General features: G+C 43.1%; 1 protein-coding gene and 1 pseudogene across 2 annotated transcripts in view; both read right to left on the minus strand.

The window, feature by feature from the left end:
- Positions 1 to 12,642, minus strand: part of TTL (tubulin tyrosine ligase) — a 39,430-nt gene extending 26,788 nt beyond the window's left edge. Inside the window, exons 1-2 of one of the 2 annotated variants that reach the window (XM_043603982.1) lie at positions 12,287 to 12,642; positions 9,260 to 9,338 (exon numbers count right to left, since the gene is read on the minus strand). In XM_043603982.1, the coding sequence (XP_043459917.1) occupies positions 9,260 to 9,338; positions 12,287 to 12,443 (236 nt within the window). In that variant the 5' untranslated portion in view covers positions 12,444 to 12,642. The remainder of the gene's footprint in view (positions 1 to 9,259; positions 9,339 to 12,286) is intronic. The other variant, XM_043603983.1, reaches the window with a different exon arrangement.
- Positions 12,643 to 16,934: 4,292 nt separating this feature from the next.
- Positions 16,935 to 17,555, minus strand: LOC122497178 (annotated as a pseudogene).
- Between the last annotated feature and the right edge of the window lie 2,906 nt (positions 17,556 to 20,461).

The raw sequence follows: 20,461 nt of genomic DNA on the forward strand, positions 1-20,461 counted from the left end.
GAAGATAAAGTCAGGCCATGAGCAAGGCACTTAATAAACACAAGGGCTTACTAAGGGCCTCCCATTGCATTTACTCTCCAATCAGACCCCCAAAGGGGAAAGCACTAGCATCCCATTTCATAGATGAGGCACTGGGTCCAACCAAGAAGCAAATTTCCAAAGATCATAAAGGTAGTAGGAAATAGGTACTATGCAAGCTCCAAACTCCCGGTCCTCACTTGAAACTTACTCTTACTTCCCAGGAATCAGAGGCAGGAAGGAACCCACACAAAGATCTGCAGGCCTTCCCTAAGGTGCACTCCCTTCACTATCTAGAACAGAACTATTAATGTTAAGCCTGTGTTAAGATCCACCGGCAAGGGGCACCTGGGTGGCTCAGTTGGTTAAGCATCCAACTTGATTTCAGCTCAGGTCATGACCTCATGGTTCGTGAGATCATGCCCCATGTCAGACTCTGTGTTGAAACCACAGAGCATGCTTGGGATTCCCTCTCTCCTTCTCTCTCTCTGCCTCTCCCCTGCTCATACTGGCAGGCTCTCTCTCTCTCTCACTCTCTTTTAAAGAAATTAACATTAAAAAAAAAAAAAAAGATCCACCTGCAAAATCAATCTATGAGCAAACGGCAGAAATAATGAAATTTTCAACAGAGATTTAAAGTAAAATTATTTTTTCAGAATTTTTAAATGTTTTTATTTATTTTTGAAAGAGCATGAACGGGGGAGGGAGAGAGAGAGAGAGGGAGACACAGAATCTGAAACAGGTTCCAGGCTCTGAGCTGTCAGCACAGAGCCCAACATGGGGTTCAAACTTGTGAACTGTGAGATTATGACCTGAGCTGAAGTGGGACGCTTACCTGACTCAGCCACCCAGGTGCCCCTAAAGTAAAATTATTTTTAAGCCAAAGGCAACAGAATTTGAAAGTTACTTGAATTCAAAGGAACAAAAATCAATAAATTTCTAACTCACTGAATATTCCACTCTATCTACACTGGCCAAACAGTGGCCACTAGCCACACATGGCCTCTGAGTACTTGAAATCTGGCCAATGTGACACGGGAACTGAATTTTAAACTTTGTTTAGTTTTAGTGTAAAAACTGAAGTGTTGTATTCTCCCATTATTCACAACTTCACTCTTTTGGTAGGATGGCATTAACCATTGCACGACCTCAGATATTTCTCCGGTCCTGCAGCAGGCACGTCAGGCCATGTGTTGTTCCTAGTAGCTGACATAAACATGTCACTGTTCTACTCTGCGACAATAGATTGATTCAGTTCAAGTAACTTTATCCCCCATCCATTGATGAAGCATCATAACGTGCTTATTATGCGGACAGCACGAGTTACAATGGTAACTATGTAAATCGTAACTGGCAACTACTGTGAAATGTAACTATGTATCTAGCTAAAAAACAAGTAGAGAAAATACTTTAAATTTAAAACAAAGGCATACTACCAATGCCAAATTTTTTTTTTGTAAAGTTAATGTGATAGTTTTACTCCCTTTGAGTTCTTGTATCATTCACACCTTCATTGCTACAATTCCATCTGCTCTTAACCTGACGATTGACTTCTTAAGCACAGCCTCCAGCATATTCCTGGTGTACCCCAGACAGTTAATTTACCATGGCTTTGATAGAGGAAGAAATTTCTTCTCTCAGTTTTTGATTCTCATTTAAAAAAAAATTTTTTTTTTTTAAATTTTTTTTTTTTAACGTTTATTTATTTTTGAGACAGAGAGAGACAGAGCATGAACGGGGGAGGGGCAGAGAGAGAGGGAGACACAGAATCAGAAGCAGGCTCCAGGCTCTGAGCCATCAGCCCAGAGCCTGACGCGGGGCTTGAACTCACGGACCGCGAGATCGTGACCCGGGCTGAAGTCGGACGCTTAACCGACTGAGCCACCCAGGCGCCCCTAAAAAAATTTTTTAATGTTTATTGAATTTTGGGATACAGAGAGAGACAGAGCATTAGTGGGGGAGGGACAGAGAGAGAAGGAAACAATCTGAACCAGGCTCCAGGCTGCGAGCTGTCAGCACAGAGCCCTGAGCAGGGCTCGAACCCAGGAACCTGAGCCAAAGTTGGATGCTTAACCAACTGGGCCACCCAGGTGCCCCTTGATTCTTATCTTTTTAATCAAAGACCGATGCAGAATTGAGTGGGGATGCCAAAGCTAGAACTATGACCAGGACAGTAATGGGGGGAAAAAAAAAAAAGAACTGGCAGAAGCTATGACAGAAATTACACAATCAATGGCAACTGCAACTTGCTATAGCAGAGTTACAAAGGAGACATTTTCAGAAAATACATAATGTAATGAATTTCATAAGCAGTTTCCACTCAACCATAAGAAAATGGGTGGGGGGAGCAAACCAAAAAACAGACTTTTGGGGCGCCTGGGTGGCTCAGTTGGTTAAGCGGCCGACTTCGGCTTAGGTCATGATCTCGCAGTCCATGAGTTCGAGCCCCGCTTCGGGCTCTGTGCTGACAGCTCAGAGCCTGGAGCCTGTTTCGGATTCTGTGTCTCCCTCTCTCTGACCCTCCCCCATTCATGCTCTGTCTCTCTCTGTCTCAAAAATAAATAAACGTTAAAAAAAATTAAAAACAACAACAACAACAACAACAACAAAAACCAGACTTTTAACTATAGAGAACAAATTGGTGGTTACCAGAGGGGAGGTGGGTGGGGGATGGGGATTAAGGAATGCACTTGTCATGATGAGCACCAGGTGTTGTAATAAGGCTTTGAATCAGTAAATTCTACACCTGAAGCTAATATTACACTGTATGTTAGCTAACTGAAATTTAAATAAAAACTTAAAAAAAAATCAATGAAATTTGTGGCTGAAATCAGAATTAAATACCTAACAAAAAATGTTTAAACATATTTTTAACAGGCTCTGAACTTGTAACTTTGGTCAGTTATAAAATGGCATGGATTCTTGCACAAAAAAGAAAACCATTTCTATTTATTTGTTTGTTTGTGTATTTATTTATTTATATTTTAGAGAGAGAGAGTGAGCAGGGGAGAGGGACAGGAGAAAAAGAGTTGGAGGCTCAACTGAGCCACCAAGGCGCCCCCAAAAAACCATTTTAGATAGAAATACAGCTGGAGGAAATATTTTGAGGAAAACAGTAAAAATAAGACATTTTACAAAGAGTGAACAATCTTCAGCTAAGTCATGAATACTGCCCAAGGAATACAAAACTTTTCTAATAGTATCAAAGACTGATTCAAAAATGGAAAGATCTTAAATATTTTCCTTCAGTTTTAGTTGAATTCTGTGACATGAGATGTGGCCCAATGAATATTTTGGGAATGTTCTGCTTCCAATATTTTTTATAAGTTTACTTAGTTATTTATCTTGAGAGAGAGAGAGCAAAAGAGCACACACACGCACACACAAGTGAGGGATGGGCAGAGAGAGAGAGGGAGAGAAACCTAAGCAGGCTCTGCACTGTCAGTTCAGAGCCCAACAGGGGGCTCAAACTCACAAATTGTGAGATCATAACCTGCGCTGAAATCAAGAATCAGACGCCTAACTGACTGAGCCATCTAGGCGCCCCTCAAAGAATTTTCAAATACATGAAAAAATATCAAATTCCAGCCTTAAAACTACCAACCTTGTGGTGTAGATATTTTTAAATCTTTTACATCTGTCAAAGAAGAATCTCACCTACATGTGAAAATTTCTATTGTGACAGTGCTTCAGCTAGGTTGGGTCGAAATCTGATTTATTGGGATTTTAGTACACCAATGCTTCCTTTAGTGTTTCATTGTACTATATGGTACATATTGGAAACACTTGCACTCAGTTTTCTGAAGCCCACTCTATGAAAACTATCAGTTGTTGAAATGGTTTAGTATATACTTGCAAATGCTACAATGATTCCCCAGTATGGAACTGTTGAAAGAAACAGAAGACAATAGATTTAATGATACTGTGTTCTTTGCCAGTGTTCACTAATTGAGAGAAAGGAGTTCTACAAAGATTCACTATATTGTCAACTCCAAATCAGATTCTCTTGAAATAAAAGAAAATGCTTCCCAAATCAATAATTATTTTATTCAGTAATCAAAGATAAAAAGCGGCAGTGTGATTTACATCTTCTCATCAATATACGCTCTAGGCGATCAAGCTAAAGTTGAAGCTCCAAGGAAGGGAAAAGAAGATCTTATTTATGACCTAACCAGACAGGTGTGAGAACTTATGCTCCAATTTCATAACACAGCCAACAATAATGATTTTTTTCACATATTTTTATAACATGACTCAGTAGAGGAGAGCCTGGGTGGCTCAGCTGGTTAAGCATCTGACTCTGGATTTCAGCTGAGGTCATGATCTCAGTTAATAAGATCGAGCCCTGCTTCAGGCACAGCGCTTGACAGCATGGAGCCTGCTTGGGATTCTCTCGCTCTCTCTGCCCTTCCCCAACTTGTGTATGGGCATGTGCACATGCTTTCTCTCTCTGTTTCTCTCTCTCAAAATAAAGAAATAAACATTTAAAAAGAGCATGACTCAGTATGTAGAAGATTTAAATTGAAATAGACAGCATTATGCAAATTGGCTACAAAAACTAAAGAAAAGTTTTAAGAACACTTTGTTGACATTGCTAAATTTAGAATTTCTTTTCACTTTATTCAATAACTCTTTTGAATTAGATATTAATAGGGGCGCCTGGGTGGCTCAGTCGGTTAAGCAGCCAACTTCGGCTCAGGTCATGATCTCACGGTTCGTGAGTTCGAGCCCCGCGTCGGGCTCTGTGCTGACTGCTCAGAGCCCGGAGCCTGTTTCAGATTCAGTGTCTCCCTCTCTCTCTCTGACCCTCCCCCATTCATGCTCTGTCTCTCTCTGTCTCAAAGGTAAATAAACGTTAAAAAAAAAATTAAAAAAAAAAAAAGAATGAATTAGATATTAATAATACGTGTTGACATAAGAGTTGATGAATTTATTTAACTTAGATACAGTTCTGAAAACTCAAGTCATTCTTCTAAAAATATGAACCAGTTTTGCCAATGTGTCTGCAACTATGAAAGGAAAATGATTTTTCATTGAGTTACCGAAAAACTTTACGTGGGAACAACTTGAGTATGTAAATCAACATTTCAACCATAAATGTTCATGAAATCTAAATACAGAGCAAGGGTTTTAGATGAAAATTTAGTGTCTGGATTAAGATGTTCCAAAAATGTGAACTTACACCAGAGTTTGAAGACTCAGAAAGAGAACAAAATCTATAAAATATCTCATTAATTGTTTTTATATTAGTAACATATCAAACTGATTATTTTGGATTTTTCTGGTTAAATAAAATATATTATTAAAGTAAAATATTAATCTATCACCAAAGAACTGATCACCTTGAGGAAATTAATCAAGTCAAATTTGGAATCAGCAAGGCCAGGTCTCCAAGGACTTCAGTCAGTCTAGCAAGACAGGTTTTCATTTGAAGCTTGTTGTGACCAACCAGCCCCCTGCCATCGCCTCACCACACTCTCATTCAGTTCCAGCAGAGAACAGAATTCATTGTTCCATAAAAGCGAGAAGAAATATTCAGGATTTCCCAGGGTTGACTCAGTCAACTCATAAGCTACAGTAAGAACTGCTTCAACGAGTATGAAATAATGGATTTAATCTTTAAAATTCTTCCTCTCAAATGTTTTTCGACCAGGAGGTAAAAAGAAAATTTGTCCAATGCCAACCTGTTCTCAGTACTGACCTCCTTATAACAGCTAAAGATATCAAGAAAAAGGACCGAAGAGTGTTTATATTTACAAATAAAATAGCTGGAGAAGTCAGAAATACGTTGTTGTGTAATTATTATTCCATCTATCATCTGATAGAAGGAACTATGAAGGAATTAGGAAACCGACATTCCATTTTGGTTTAAAAAGAAATAAACTATGATCATTTGCTGTAACATCAATTCTAAATGCAGTGATTTTTGTTGTAGTGTATAAAATATTTTCAGGCTCAGCTTTTGAAACAATTGTTTAAATAGAAAAAGGTCAACACAAGCTTCTACAATGGACCAAACATTTCATTTTTTAAAAATTTTTTTTTAATGTTTATTTATTTTTGAGACAGAGAGAGACAGAGCACGAATGGGGGAGGGTCAGAGAGAGGGAGACACAGAATCCGAAACAGGCTCCAGGCTCTGAGCTGTCAGCACAGAGCCCGACGCGGGGCTCGAACTCACGGACCGTGAGATCATGACCCGAGCCGAAGTCGGCCGCTTAACTGACTGAGCCACCCAGGCGCCCCTGGACCAAACATTTCATAATGTAACCATGGTATGTATACCCAAACCCAATAAAAACAAGTTTAAAGTTAGGATTCAAGGGAGAGTAGTAGAAAGCACAAATAGATTTCTGTGGATATCAAGGATTTTAAATTATTGAATAACTTTACCAAAACGATTAATTTATAGGTTTTGTAATAAAAATGTTTTAACAATTAAAAAAAAAGGAAAATATATTGCACCTATTTCTTTGTATTTATTTTAATGTGGCTACCAGGAAATTTAAAATTACACATGTGGCTGGCATTCTGTTTCTGCTGGACAGCATCCTTTGCAACTGTTCCATTCTCTCAGAAACCCATTTAGAAGGAAATCACAAATGGAGGCTCATTTATATATATTAGGGGAAAAACTTCACAGGAGAAAAAGCAAGCCTTCAACCTAGGTCAGAGAGAAAAGCCACTCAGGGCTCTGAGTCTACAGCCACAGGGTGTTGATGAATTTGTCAAAGTCCCTGAAGTGACAGGAGGAAGGCACTTGCTGTCAAGGGTCCAGTGGAGAACACTATCGAGACGCTAGGAAGCCCTGTGAGGGATGCCCAGTCACATGGCCCATAGGTTCATTTGTACAGACTGGAACTGCACAACGTGTAGCGACATTAACCGCTATGGCAATGGGCAACCCAGTTATCCTCTATGAGTTGCCATTCTGCCCTACATTAAAATGAGGAAATTACATTTTTTACTCTTTGGAGCCCTCCGAAGCCATACAAAATTATGGAGAGAGACAAAATGACAAAGGGAACCATCGCTTCCTGGAACTACTACAATCCCTTGCCAGCCACCTAAGAGAATGAAGGAAGCTTATGAGGATAATCACAACCCCCAGCCTGCATAAACCATGTCACCATTTACAAGGTGTCATCACAGACCATGTCACATGTCACAGAGGGGCAAAGAACAAGCATAATCATCCCCATCCACACTGACAGATGGGTCACTGGGATTTAGAGCGGTGTTGTCCAGGGTCACAGAGATCTACGTACCTACTCAGACCCGATCAGGACCCCAGTCACGTGGTCATGCCACTTCATTATAACTAACTATGCAAATATGTAGAATGTTACGTACATAATTTTTACAACATCCTCTGTTCATACTTCTAAAAGCTAAATTCTCCCTTTATCCTCAGATTAAAAAAAAAGTCACAGTAGAAAAAAGATTGAATAAACCTTAAAAAATTTTTTTAAATGAATGATATGGATAAATAATCATGTCCCACTTCTACTCTTAGTTCTGGTGAAATAATCTTTTGTGTTCTAAACATGTAAATATGTAATAGGAATTCAGAAAGCTTCACTCACCTTTAGGGGTGGATGGTGAATCATGAAAATCCATCACAGACAGAACTGGATATGTAAGTTACTGGGGCCAATGAGTGTGGACAAAAAGGGGAAGCTAGGGGCGCCTGGGTGGTGCAGTCGGTTAAGCGTCCGACTTCAGCCAGGTCACGATCTCGCGGTCCGTGAGTTCGAGCCCCGCGTCAGGCTCTGGGCTGATGGCTCAGAGCCTGGAGCCTGTTTCTGATTCTGTGTCTGCCTCTCTCTCTGCCCCTCCCCCGTTCATGCTCTGTCTCTCTCTGTCCCAAAAATAAATAGACGTTGAAAAAAAAAAATTTTTTTTTTTAAATTTAAAAAAAAAAAAAAAAGGGGAAGCTAATGCCATGAACACTCAACTTAGTAAATAGATAGGGCCCAGAGTGAAATGTGAGTGGGGAAAAGAGCATTTGCGTTGAGTCATATCTTCCAGTGTCTTCCTCCCTAAAGGATTTGTTAGGCTACACACGCATGTTCACTGGTCTTCATGGAAAGAAAACTGGAGACTCATTACAACCCTGATTGGGGGTGGCACTACCCAGTTCTTTCCTACTGAAATGATAACAATAATAGCAGTGACAGGCATAGTAACAGTAGTAGTAGCTTTTACTTATGTAGTGTGAACTATGAGACAGACATTATTCAAAGCCAGCGCATAAATGAACTCAAGTAATTCTTACAACGACCCTGAGGTGGTTACTATTATCCCCGTTTTATTTACAGAAGGAGAAACCAAGGCACAGAGTCCGGTACTTACTACCACTGTGCCATATACGTTACATGTGTCGCCTTAGCTAATCCTCACAGCCACCTTGTGAGGTAGATTCTGAGGCCTGGGGGGATGAGGAAATACACCCAAGCTAATGAGAGGGAGAGCTGGGATTAAAACCCAAGCTGCTAATCCTCCCCCTTAATCCCTGTATAATACTGTTTCCCCCTACCTTATGGGACCGTTCTTATGACACCTAGCCATAACCCCACTGCTTGGAGGTGGGCAGTATAGCAGATACTGACTGTTATACCCTGCCTGGGTGTCCTTTCTGGGACCCCTGGCTGCTATGAGCTGGCTGCCAAGAGCTCACGTATGCCTCTTCTGCAGGGTCTAGCCCCTGTCCAGAAATGGAGGGGAAGCTACATTCTCCACTTCCCCTAACAGCCAGTGGCTGACTGGTATTAGAGGACAGAAGCCAGGTCCTCTCGTCTCAGTTCGGAGGTACCATTTATTCCCGAGCTCCATGGAGTCAGGCTGAGGAGAGACTTCAGCTGAAACCGTGTCTTTGCTTGGCTTCCTCCCCTGCTGTCTGGCCCCCCACCTTGCTTCTGGATGAGTTTCTCCCAAGAGCCTTCACCTCCACCCCTCCACTCCCCTGCCATTAGTCACCCACCACATAAGAAACCTGGGCCTCCCGTTCTGCTTCTAGGTAGCCTCACCTAAGAGACAGGATTTATCAGGCGCAAACAGCAAAGTTTTAGACTGTAATCAAAGTAGCATGGAGGATACTCCGGAACTAATATTGTTGGCTTTTTAGACAAAAGTATTTTTGTCCAGAAAAAAAAAAAATCCCACATTTTTGCTAAAGGGCTTCAGGATGAAAGTTGAAAACATTTATGTAATAGACTGCAAATGAATCTTCAACACTTACTTCACTAAAGAAGCTTTGCGACACAGTTTGTCAGCCCCCCTGTAGTAATTCACCAACTGCATCAGCCCAGGCTCGTGACCTATAAAGGAAAGAGGAGGCTCAGAAGGGAAAGAGGACAGGTGGGAAACGACAATGTCAGCACCAGCACGCAGAAGAGAGAACAGCTGTGTCATGCCCAGCTTTTCCTTCTCTCATTTCAAGACTGGTTGGTGGAAATGGAACAATTCCATTGCCCTGCACCTGTACCCCCTCCCACAGCACGGAACCAGAAACCCTCCCCCTCCCCAGAGTGGATATTAAAGATACTAATATCCTAGGTCTGCCGAACACCACTGCTGCCTTTGTTTTTTCTTCTTAGGGCGGAAGGGTATTTTCTATTTCACCTCTCTTTGATCCTCCCCAAACCCCACTCTTGGCTTCACACATAGGGACTTAGTAGTCTCTGCATAGTAGGACTTTATTTTTTTTTTACACTTTAGAAATATTTATCTATTTGTGGAAGGGAGACAGAGCGTGAGCTGGGGAGGGGCAGAGAGAGAGAGAGAGAGAGAAAGGAGACATAGAATCCGAAGCAGGCTTCAGGCTCTGAGCTGTCAGCACAGAGCCTGACGTGGGGGTCGAACCCATGAACCGTGAGATCATGACCTGAGCTGAAGTCAGATGCTTAACTGACTGAGCCACCCAGGCACCCCAAGCACAGTAGGACTTCAACAGTGACGCCTTGGCACCCCTAACCTTGCTTTCTATAGCCACCAAAGAAGCACTAGGACTAGGATATTACTGTCTTCAAGCATGTCTAACTCTGTGAGCTTCTGGGAGAGCCACAAGAGGTGAAGGAAGATAGTAGAGAAGCCATGTCTATAAAATCAGAAGCCCTGAAGACTTTCTTCTGTGTATCTCCCACAGAGAAACTCATTTTCAATGAATCCTACCGCATGTCCCCTCCTCCATAAAACAGAGCAGAGAGGATACAAACAAGAACAAAAGCCTTAATATTTGTTTAAATTCCTAACAAAATGCATTCAATTTCCAGCAACAAAAATAAAAGTAAAACCAAACAAAGGGAGTCTGAGTAGAAGATGCCAGAGGTAAAAAGGATACATCTGAGAACAGCATATAATCAAATAAAAATATTTAGGTACTAACTTGCTCTCACTGTCTCCCTGGGACAGATGAACCTGCCTCACACCTGCGCCTACCTTCTCATCCCCATGGCAAGGGCATTCCTGAGACTTTATCTGGCTCTATAAGCCATCTCTTTGGGTTTCACACAATGCACTGAAGCAAAAACTAAACATCCCTAACAGTGAAGACATATAACCATTTTGCTTGTGTGATGCTGTTTTCTTTTCCACAAAAACCAAATGTTTTCTTACCATCTGTTGACTTTGTGGTACCTGTTTAGGATTTGGACCCTGTAAGTTTCTGGCCTTCCCCCCAGTCCTGAGCACCATAGCAATGCAAAACCACCCCTGCTTCAGCCCCAACAGAGACATTTTTGCCAGTTTTGAATATTAGGATTTCCCCCTAAGCTTTTACAGCCAGGCACTGCCCAGTCTATAGAGGAAGGTAAGTCAGGCAGGCAGGGATGTGGACAGAGCAAGAAGGAAATATATGTTCTCAACTATATAAGTAGTTCTTCCTTCAGGGAAAGTATTCTCTTTGCTGAGGGCTTCCTGGAGAGACAGTTTAACAAAAGGGAATCTCCAGGCACATTCCCTGTATTCCAAGATTGCTGGGGGTTGGAATCACTCCCTCCATGGAGTCCTCATCATACATCCTAAATTTGTATAGCAGCAAAAAGTGCATTCCAAAGAAAAAATTTCGATAAGGCTATGCTACAACACCCTTCATTCCTGAAATCATTACAACTGCACACACCCCCCGCCCAAAGGCTCTATGGAAGTAGCCAGTGAGTTCCAAATGGCCTATTTTCAGTCTGCTCATTCAGCCTCTCTACCCTCTGACCACACCTCTTTTCTAAAAACTATGTCCTCTGCTGGACACAGAACACCGCTCTCTCTGGACTGCCCTTTAAGACAGAGATGACTTTTCCTCATTATCGATCCTCCTCTTCCGTCTTTGGCAAATCTGTTTGGTCCCCGCCCCGGGAGAATTTTGGCAAGGAACAGAGGCTGCATCTCCGGGATGACTGCGCAGTGAGGAGAGGCCACGAGACGGTTCAGGTCAATGGGATGTAAGTTGAAGTGATCTGCACAACTTGTGGATTACGTCATCTAGAAGGGAGCTGCCGGTCTTCTCCTTTCCCGTGCCCCTCCCTACAGGCCAGGATGTGGATATGGATGTAGACATGATGCCAAGCTGGCATCGACCATGGGAGTGAAGGTAACTCTCTCGGGGTGAGCAGGGCAGAGAAGTGGGACGCAGGGTGAAGCCATCGTGCAAAATCTGCATTCAACACACAACTGTGAAAACATATACTTCGGGGAACCTCAGGAAAGGTCTAAATCAGACACCCTTCCTTCCGCCCTGGCCCGAGCTTGGCTCACTTCTGCAGCTCCTGCTTTGGGAACCCAGAGGTCTTTTCCAAATCCCCAGTTGATCTGAGCCTTCGGGTAGCTGAATCCGCAGGGTTTTCAACACACACAAGGATCCCTCCCGCGCCAACACCAGTCACGGTGAAATCCTCAGCGCAGAAAATTCGCAAGAGGACTCCAGCAGGAGGTCCGACGCCGGCTCAGCGGGGCCTTGCCCCGCCCCAGCTCTGCCCCGCGGCCCTGCGCGATTTGGGGGCGTCGGGCCGGGGCAGTGCGGGAGCGCGCGGCCGACGCCCCCCCACCCAACCCCCCGGGCTGCAGGCACCAGCCATTGTCCACAGGCAGCGGCGGCCACGAATCCGATTTCGGGAACGGGAAGGCATGCAAAGCGGTGGGTTTAGACCTTTATGGATCCATTTTTTCTCTGCCCGGGGAACGACGCAGGGGAAGATATATGACCTTAAGACAAAAGCGCTGCTGCTAACGGGCCGTGGGAGGAGCGGGAGGGCGGGGAGGGGGAAGCGCTCACCCAATCTCCCGAAAGGCAGCCGGTTCCTCTCGCCCAGCATCAGGTTGAACCTGGGGTTGTCTCGCCTGAGCCTCTTCCAGTGGCCGGTGGCGAGCAGCAGCCGCGAGACCTCGGCGTAGACGCTGCTGTTCTCGTCGCGCACCACGAAGGTATACATGGCGAAGGGCCGTGCGCCCGGGCCACCCGGGCAGCCGCCGCAAAGACCAGCCGGCCGAGGTGGCGGCTCAGCGCGGAACCCGCCCGGGCGCCCGCCGCGTCCGGCCCCCGCCGCCGCCGCCGCCGCGCCGGCTCCCCGCGCCACTAGGGTCCAGGCGGCGCTGCGCCCCGGCGCCCGCGCGTCAGCCCGGAGGCCGCGCCCACCTGCCGGCGCGGCCCCGCCTCCGCCCCGTGATGCCGCGCGGCCGCCCCCGCCTGGGCCGGGGGGTGGGGGACTCGTGCGCCCCGGCTCCGCAGCGCGTCTCGGACCCGGTTGGGGGCCGCCCGGGGGCTGGCGGGGGCGAGCGCGGCCTTGGCGCAGCGTGGGGACACCGGAGACTGGGCGCGTGCCCCTGAGTCCCGGGTCCCATCCAGGGGGCGGTACCGGCGGAGGATCCCTTTCAGCGCGCGTCGCTGCGGCTCTTCCACCCACTGTTGCGAAGGGACGTTTTATGGGTAAAATTGAAAAGTTCCGAGGCACAGTCCCAAGTCTGCGGAATGTAAATGGACAAGGCAGCTCTAAAATTTATACAGAAATGCAAAGGTCCGAGGATAACTAAAGCAATCTTGAAGAAGAAAGTTGGAACACAACACTAGCAGATGTCAAGACCTATAAAAGTTACAGTATTTAAGTAAGTACAAAGCTGTAGCAATTAAGAGAGTACGGTTTGGGCACAGGAGAGACAAACAGACCAAAGGAACGCTATCTATCTATTGATACATGTAGTCTTGGTTCATAATAAAGGGTCAAAGGTTTCTTTGCAGTACAAAGGGAAAAAGGATGGACTTTTCAATAAATGAAGCTGGGTCAATGGATATACATTTGGAAAACAAAATTAATCTTGACCTCTGCCACTCACAAAACCAGTTGCAGATTCATTGTGATCTGATGCATGTAGATGTGAAAGTAAAGCAAGAAAGCTTTTAAAAGAAAACGGGAGAAAATCTTAAAAAAGAGAGAAAATCTTATGACCTTATTCTAGGTAAAGATCTTAAAGAGAACATAAAAATCTTTAGGAGTAAAGGAAAAAAACGGATGAATTGACAACCTTAAAAATAACTTTTATTTATCCAAAGACACCATCCAGAGAATCAAAAGGAAAGCCACAGAATAGGATATGATGTCTGGTGTGTGTGTGTGTGTGTGTGTGTATACATACCTATCGGACAGAGGACCCATATTTAGGATACACGAGGAATTGCATATTAATAATTTTAAAAACTGGGAAGCTGGTTAACAAAAAACTGAACTAGCTATCTTAAGGGACAATTCAATAGGTAAACTCTCAGCAAGAGAGATTTGTAGAAGTGTCCTACAAAGACACTTTATAAATAAAGAATATGTTGGGCTAAAAAGCAAGGCCACATCTAAAGTTGTAGGACAAGAGTACAAATGGAAGCCATATGTCTACATGTCTACCATATGTCTAAATATTTTAAAGTTATAAACCATGCCAATAAGCTGCTAGATAAAATGCCCATCTTCCCACCTTACAAATATATATTGATAAGGATGACCTGAAAGGCCAAGATTTTTTAAATGCTCAGATTCATGGAAGTTCAATGCCAAAAGTAGGAAATACTGGAAGAGATGGCCCTGGCCTCTGACCATGGCCCACCCGTTTCTTACCTTCCTTGACTCCATCCTGCACCACGAAGGGCCATGCACACATGCATGGGGACGCTACATCCAGGAAATTCAGGCTCCATCCACTCACCCAGCACCTCCCACAAACAGCTACATTTTGGCCACTGCTTGGTCCTAGGGGTGCACAGCAATGCCATTGACCCTTGGGACAATAGACCCAGGGAAGAAGCCAGTGTAGGTTCAGGACAAGAGCTGGGCTATTTAGACAGTGAATTCTGGTTCTCAGGTACCTAGCATATTCTGGAAAGTGGGAGGGTAACCGTCTTTGGGTGGCCATATCCCTTTGACCTCACAAAAGTCTCATCCATAGGGAGGACATGGCTAGCCAGACTTGGAGCCTCTAAATCAAGGACTTTTCTTAGAAGGGCCTGAGGGTCATACTCCTAAGAAACAAGCTTCAAAATCCTCAACTACACTTTCCCCTCTCCCTTCTCTTTGTGTCCTATACTTGGACACCAAACAACTCAAAATTGTTTTTCACTCATCGTCTTTAACGTTACCACACTCACTTCATGCTTTGGGTACTACACCTGTCTTCTAGCTGCTTTTCTTGCTTCAGCCCCTTTCCCTCTCCAATCTTCCCTGAACATCATCACCGAATTAATCTTTCTGAAACACAGCATTCATCACATCTCTCCATACATCACAGACGGCAATGGCTCATTGAAGACAGCATTCTCAATTTCAAAGTCACAGCCTTTTAATTAAGTCTCCCCATTGTATCTCTCTTACCACATGTACCACACTACTTCAGCCAAAGTCTTTGAAATACCCTGATCATCATCAAGGTCAAGTGAAAGTGTGTTAGATGGAGTTTTAATGTGAAGTGTGCATTAACCCTTCCAAAGCTGATGAACCATGTACCAAATGGATCATAAAGTCCTTATTAATCAAAACCTTTAATTAGCTAGCATTTTCTGTCTCACAGTTGTGCTAAATAAAATAAGACTTACTATTTCTTTAGACTTAGGTCTTAGTTGCTCTTTAGCAAGGTAAGACTGCTTCCCTTTTCAATAGAAGCCTTTCAACACCCCTCCTGAAGAGGCATGCCCCTCATACCTTTCTGGTCTAGAAAACCTGCATTTAACACATTCTTGTTGCAGGCAATGTTCAAGGCACAAAGGACATAAGACAAAGTCCCTGCCTTCACAGAGCTCTGTTCCTGGGGAAGCTTACATTTTTTTCTGGATGCTAGTTAGAGGAATTTAACTAGAGGAGCAAATATTCCTACAGTTTCTAGAATTCTGAGTTGGGGTGACAGTTGTGGGGACAGGAATACCTTGTAGAAACACTCACATCTCAACATGTAGGAGGAAGCTGCTCATGTCCATGTGGCACTGGAGTCATTTTCTCCTCTATTTCCTGTTCTTCCTGGATGAATGCAGTAGCTCCCACACAGAGGTAAAGGAAAATAGGAAAAATAGAAAAATAACTCAGTGAGTTGCATTCAAAGGACATTGCGAAACCTAGAGTCACAGGGTGTCAGTGACCGTGAGGTAATGCCCGTGCCTCCCATCCAGAGGCCTCTGCTGGAGCACATACTCTCTTTTTGCCTGGGTCATGTTGCTACAGCATGATGTGTGCTCAGAGTGCACATAGAGTAACGGGCCCGTGAATAACCAACTTAAATAAAAATAAACTTAATCAAATAAAATATCAATAAATGTAAGAACAATTTTCCCCTCCAATAAAACTATAATAACTAATGATGCTAAGGAGGCAGGAATACTAGAGGTATTTGAGAGAGCGGAGACGCATCAGGGAAAATTTCTTAGAAGAAATGAGTTTTGAAATGGATCCACAACGGAAGGAAACTGAGTCCCATCTGTATTGACCAGAGGAAAGGCCAAAGGCTACATCTGCCTTACCCAGTTTATCCCTAAAGCTCACGTGACCTGGGGTCTCACTAAGGATAACATCAAGGTTTTGCTAGTTCATTCCCTCACTTACATAACTCCTGAGGCTTATGAAATTCTCTTCCCCTCAGATATTCCTGGGAGGATGCTTTCCTTCTCATGCCAAGCCTCACCAAGCCTCCTCTGTGGTTCACCAGCCTGCAGTGCCCCTCAGGGTGAATCCTACCCTTCTTTGGGCTGTGATGCCTGGTGTCCTCCCAAAGCTGGAAAGACCATGTAAGTGCCCCCTGATGGCTCTACTGAAAGGGAAAGACTACCTCTTCATAGAGCTCCCAGCCCTAGAGTAGAGCAAAGGAGTGACTCTCCTGTTTTCTCAGCGACCCTACTGAAATTCTCATTTCACTTCCAAGCCTCTGCTCCAAAAACCAGGCCCCTGCTCCTCCAGGCAGATCACTTGCCAGCCTGTCTAGATTACTGGTTGCAGCCCAGCTGAAACAACCTTGGGTAGATCCAGCTTGGGTAGATTCCTAAGAAATAAATTGCTGTGTGTAAAATGGTAAATTTATGTTTAACTTCTTTTTTTTTTTTTTAATTTTTTTTTTCAACGTTTATTTTTGGGACAGAGAGAGACAGAGCATGAACGGGGGAGGGTCAGAGAGAGAGGGAGACGCAGAATCGGAACCAGGCTCCAGGCTCTGAGCCATCAGCCCAGAGCCTGACGCGGGGCTCGAACTCACGGACCGCGAGATCATGACCTGGCTGAAGTCGGACGCTTAACCGCCTGCGCCACACAGGCGCCCCATATGTTTAACTTCTTAAGACACTGCCAAACTGTTTTCCAAAGGAAGCCTACCATTTTACATTCCCACCTGCAATGCACAAGGATCTCAGTTTCTCTGCATCCTTGACAACACTTGATATTATCTTTTTTATTATAGCCATTAAGGTGTCTATGTAGCGGTGTCTCATGCCTTTAATTTGCATTTCTCTGATGATTATGTTGTTGTTGAGCATCTTTTTACTTGCCTTTTATGTACTTTCTTTGGTGAAAAGTTTATTGAATCTATTTAAGTCTATTAAATCTTATGCCCACTTTTAACTGGGTTGTCTTCTTATTGTTGACTTGTAAGAATTCTTTTTTTTCCCCCCAAGCAGAAGGTCTCACATATGTATTGTTGAACTAACCTACTGGTGCAGAAGCATGTAAGAGAGAAAAATCATTTCCCCGATAAAACATATCCATTGTTCAAGTAGTAGTGATGTTTACAGAGTGATAGGATCTGAGGGCGTAACTTTCATGCAGCATAAATATGTTTGCCACCTCACGTGCAATCCCTTATAGACCCAGCTTGGTTCTTCTCCAGTGCCTCCTCTTGGAGTTGTACCTGATTTTATTGCCAATTTTCATCTGAATCCATGAGGAGTGGGATGATTTTGCTTTTGTTTCTTGGCCAGGAATTGTTTGATCCTGAACATCTTGTGAGACGACATGGCAAAGAACGGTCAACCGCACACAGCACAATGGCTGAGAAAAGGAGAGAGAAGTAAGAATTCTTTTTTTTTTTTTTAACGTTCATTTATTTATTTGGCGGGGGGTGGTGCAGGGAGAGAGGGAATCACAAGAAGGCTCCACACTGTCAGCACAGAACCCTATGTGGAGCATGAACCCATGAACCATGAGATCATGACCTGAGCTGAAATCAAGAGTTGAACATGTAACCAACTGAGCCACCCAGACACCCCAAGAATTCTTTCACCAGATATATGATTGGTAAATATTTCTCTCAGTTTGTGGTTTATCTTTTCAATTTTAATGATGTCTTTTGTAGTGCAAGAGTTTTAAATTTCCATGAATTCTAATTTCCTGATTTTTTTTCCTTTTATGGATTTTAAAGCTATACATTTCCCACTAACTACTGCTTTAGCTGCATCCAGTACATTTTGATCTGTTGTGTTTTCATGTTATTTCAATTCAAACAATTTTCTAAGTTCCCTTGTGATTTCTTCGTTGATCTATAGGCCATTTATTAGTGTGTTGTTCAATTTTTAAATATTCAAGGATTTCCCAATTTTTTTCTAACATTTATTTTATTTTTGAGAGAGAGAGAGAGAGCACATGAGCAAGGAAGGGCAGAGAGAGAGGGAGACACAGAATCTGAAGCAGGCTCCAGGCTCTGAGCTGTTAGCACAGAGTTCAACGTGTGGCCCGAACCCACAAACCGTGAGAAGATCATGACCTGAGCTGAAGTCAGACACTTAACCAACTAAGCCATCCAGGTGCCCTTGTATTCATTCATTTCTTTCTTTTCTTCTCTTTTCTTTTCTTTTCTTTTTTTTTTCTTTTCTTTTCTTTCTTTCCCTTTCTTTCCCTTTCTTTCCCTTTCTTTCCTTCTTTCTTTTTTTATTTCTTTCTTTCTTCCTTTTTTTTAGAAAGAGAGAGGGCACAAGTGAGGAAGGGGCAGAGAGAGAAAGAGAGTCCCATAAGGGGCAGAGAGAGAGAGAGGAGCGGGGTTCACCCAAAGTGGGGCTCGAGCTGACCCAACGTGGGGCTCAAACTTATGAACCATGAGATCATGACCTGAGCTGAAGTCCCATGCTTAACCAACTGAGCCACCCCAGCAACCCTCATTTTTTTTATAGGGCTGCTAACAAATTGGGTAGCTTAAAACAACAGAAATTGATTCTCTTACAGTTCTGAGGCTAGAAGTCTGAAATTAAGGTGTCATCAGGGCCATGCTTTCTCTCAAGGCTCTAGGGAAGAATCCTTCTCTGTCTCTTCCTAGCATCTGGTAGTTGTCAGTAGTCCCTGGTGCTTCTGGCTGATAAATACATCACTGCAATCTCTGCCTCCATCATTGCATGGCATTCTGTCTCCCTGTCCAAATTTCTCTCCTCTTATAAGGACATCAGTCATTGAATTAAGGCCTACTCAAATCTAGTATGACCTTATCTTAACTTGATTACATCCTTCAAAAACCATATTACTAAATAAAGTTGCTTTCACAGGTTCTCAGTAGAGATGAAATTTAGAAGGACACTGTTCAACCCAGCACAGTACTCTTGCTCTCTTTTGGTTCCTTTTTGCAAGGGATAGCTTATTCCCATCACTTTATGTTCTACCTATTTGTGTTTTGAATCAAGGCTGTATCTCTTATAGACAGAGTTGGGTTTTGCTTTTTTATGCAGTTTGTCGATGTCTGTGTTTTGATTAGGGTGTTCAGAGAATTCAGATTTAATATGATTATTGATTTAGTTATACATTTGTCATTTTGCTATTTGTTTTCTATTTTCTCCTTCTTGATTGCTGTCTTTTATGTTAAGTAATGTTTTCATTATTATTTTTTTTTTAAGTAGGCTCCATGCCCAACATGGGACTTGAACTCATGGCCCTGAGATCAAGAGTCGCATGCTCTACTGACTGAGCCAGCCAGCTGCCCTTAGTATGCAATTTTAATTCATTGTTGATTACTTTTAGTATTTTTGTAAAAAGATTTTGTTAAAAGTAATCTCTGCACCCAATGTGGAGCGTGAACCTATGATCTCAAGATCAAGAGTCACATGCTCCACCGACTGAGAAGACCAGGCATCCCTACTTTTAGTATTTTTTAAAGTTATTTTCTTGGCATTTGCTTTTGGGATTATAATGTGCATCTTAAAAAAACTTTGCTTCAGCTCAGTACTAATTTAATCCTGGTAAAATAATGAAAATTTGCTTTAATGTAGTTCTATTCTCCATCCCGTCCTTCATGCTTTTATTCTTGTAAACCCAACAATATAGTGTTATAATTGTTATTTTACATAATCTTATATTTTTAAATCTGTTAAGAGAAAAAATGCATTTATGGTTTTGATAATTCCTTATGTAAGTAACTGTATAGAAATTTTTCACTGCTTTCTGTTGATTTGAATTACCATCCAGTGCCATTCCCCTATAGGCTGAAGGATAGTATGTCTTGTAATAGACAGACACTCCTGCCTCTGGGAAATCACTTTCACTGACAACGATCCTGGGTGTCTTCACCCATTGCTCCAAACTGGGTGAGCCAGTTTGGCAACAGAGAAGGCAATAGAGAAGCTGCTGGTCCTCATGGACTTCCCTCCCTCGTAGAGCCCCATGTTGATGGCATAGGTGGAGTCAGCCCCATACTAGAACTCCATAGAGCTTCACAAAGTCCAGCAAGTACTCAAGCATAAACACACCTTGGATTGTTGTATGCATTTGGTCAGTTTCCAGAGTGTTGAAATGGTTGTTTTAGGGCAGTTCCATCCCATATTTCCAGTTGCTCCTAGGGAAGAGAATTTGACAGTCTCTTCACTCAACTGTTACCAGAAGTCCTGCCTCAATCACTATCCTTCCCAACATTTTTGTAATTAATTCCTTGAACCAAATTCCCTCCATTTACAAAAAATTTTTTAGAGAGAGAAAAAAATATTTTTGAGAGAGAGAGAGAGAGAGAGAGAGAGAGAGAGAGAGAG

The sequence above is a fragment of the Prionailurus bengalensis genome, chromosome A3, assembly GCF_016509475.1.
Source record: "Prionailurus bengalensis isolate Pbe53 chromosome A3, Fcat_Pben_1.1_paternal_pri, whole genome shotgun sequence".
Classification (NCBI taxonomy): Eukaryota; Metazoa; Chordata; class Mammalia; order Carnivora; family Felidae; genus Prionailurus; species Prionailurus bengalensis.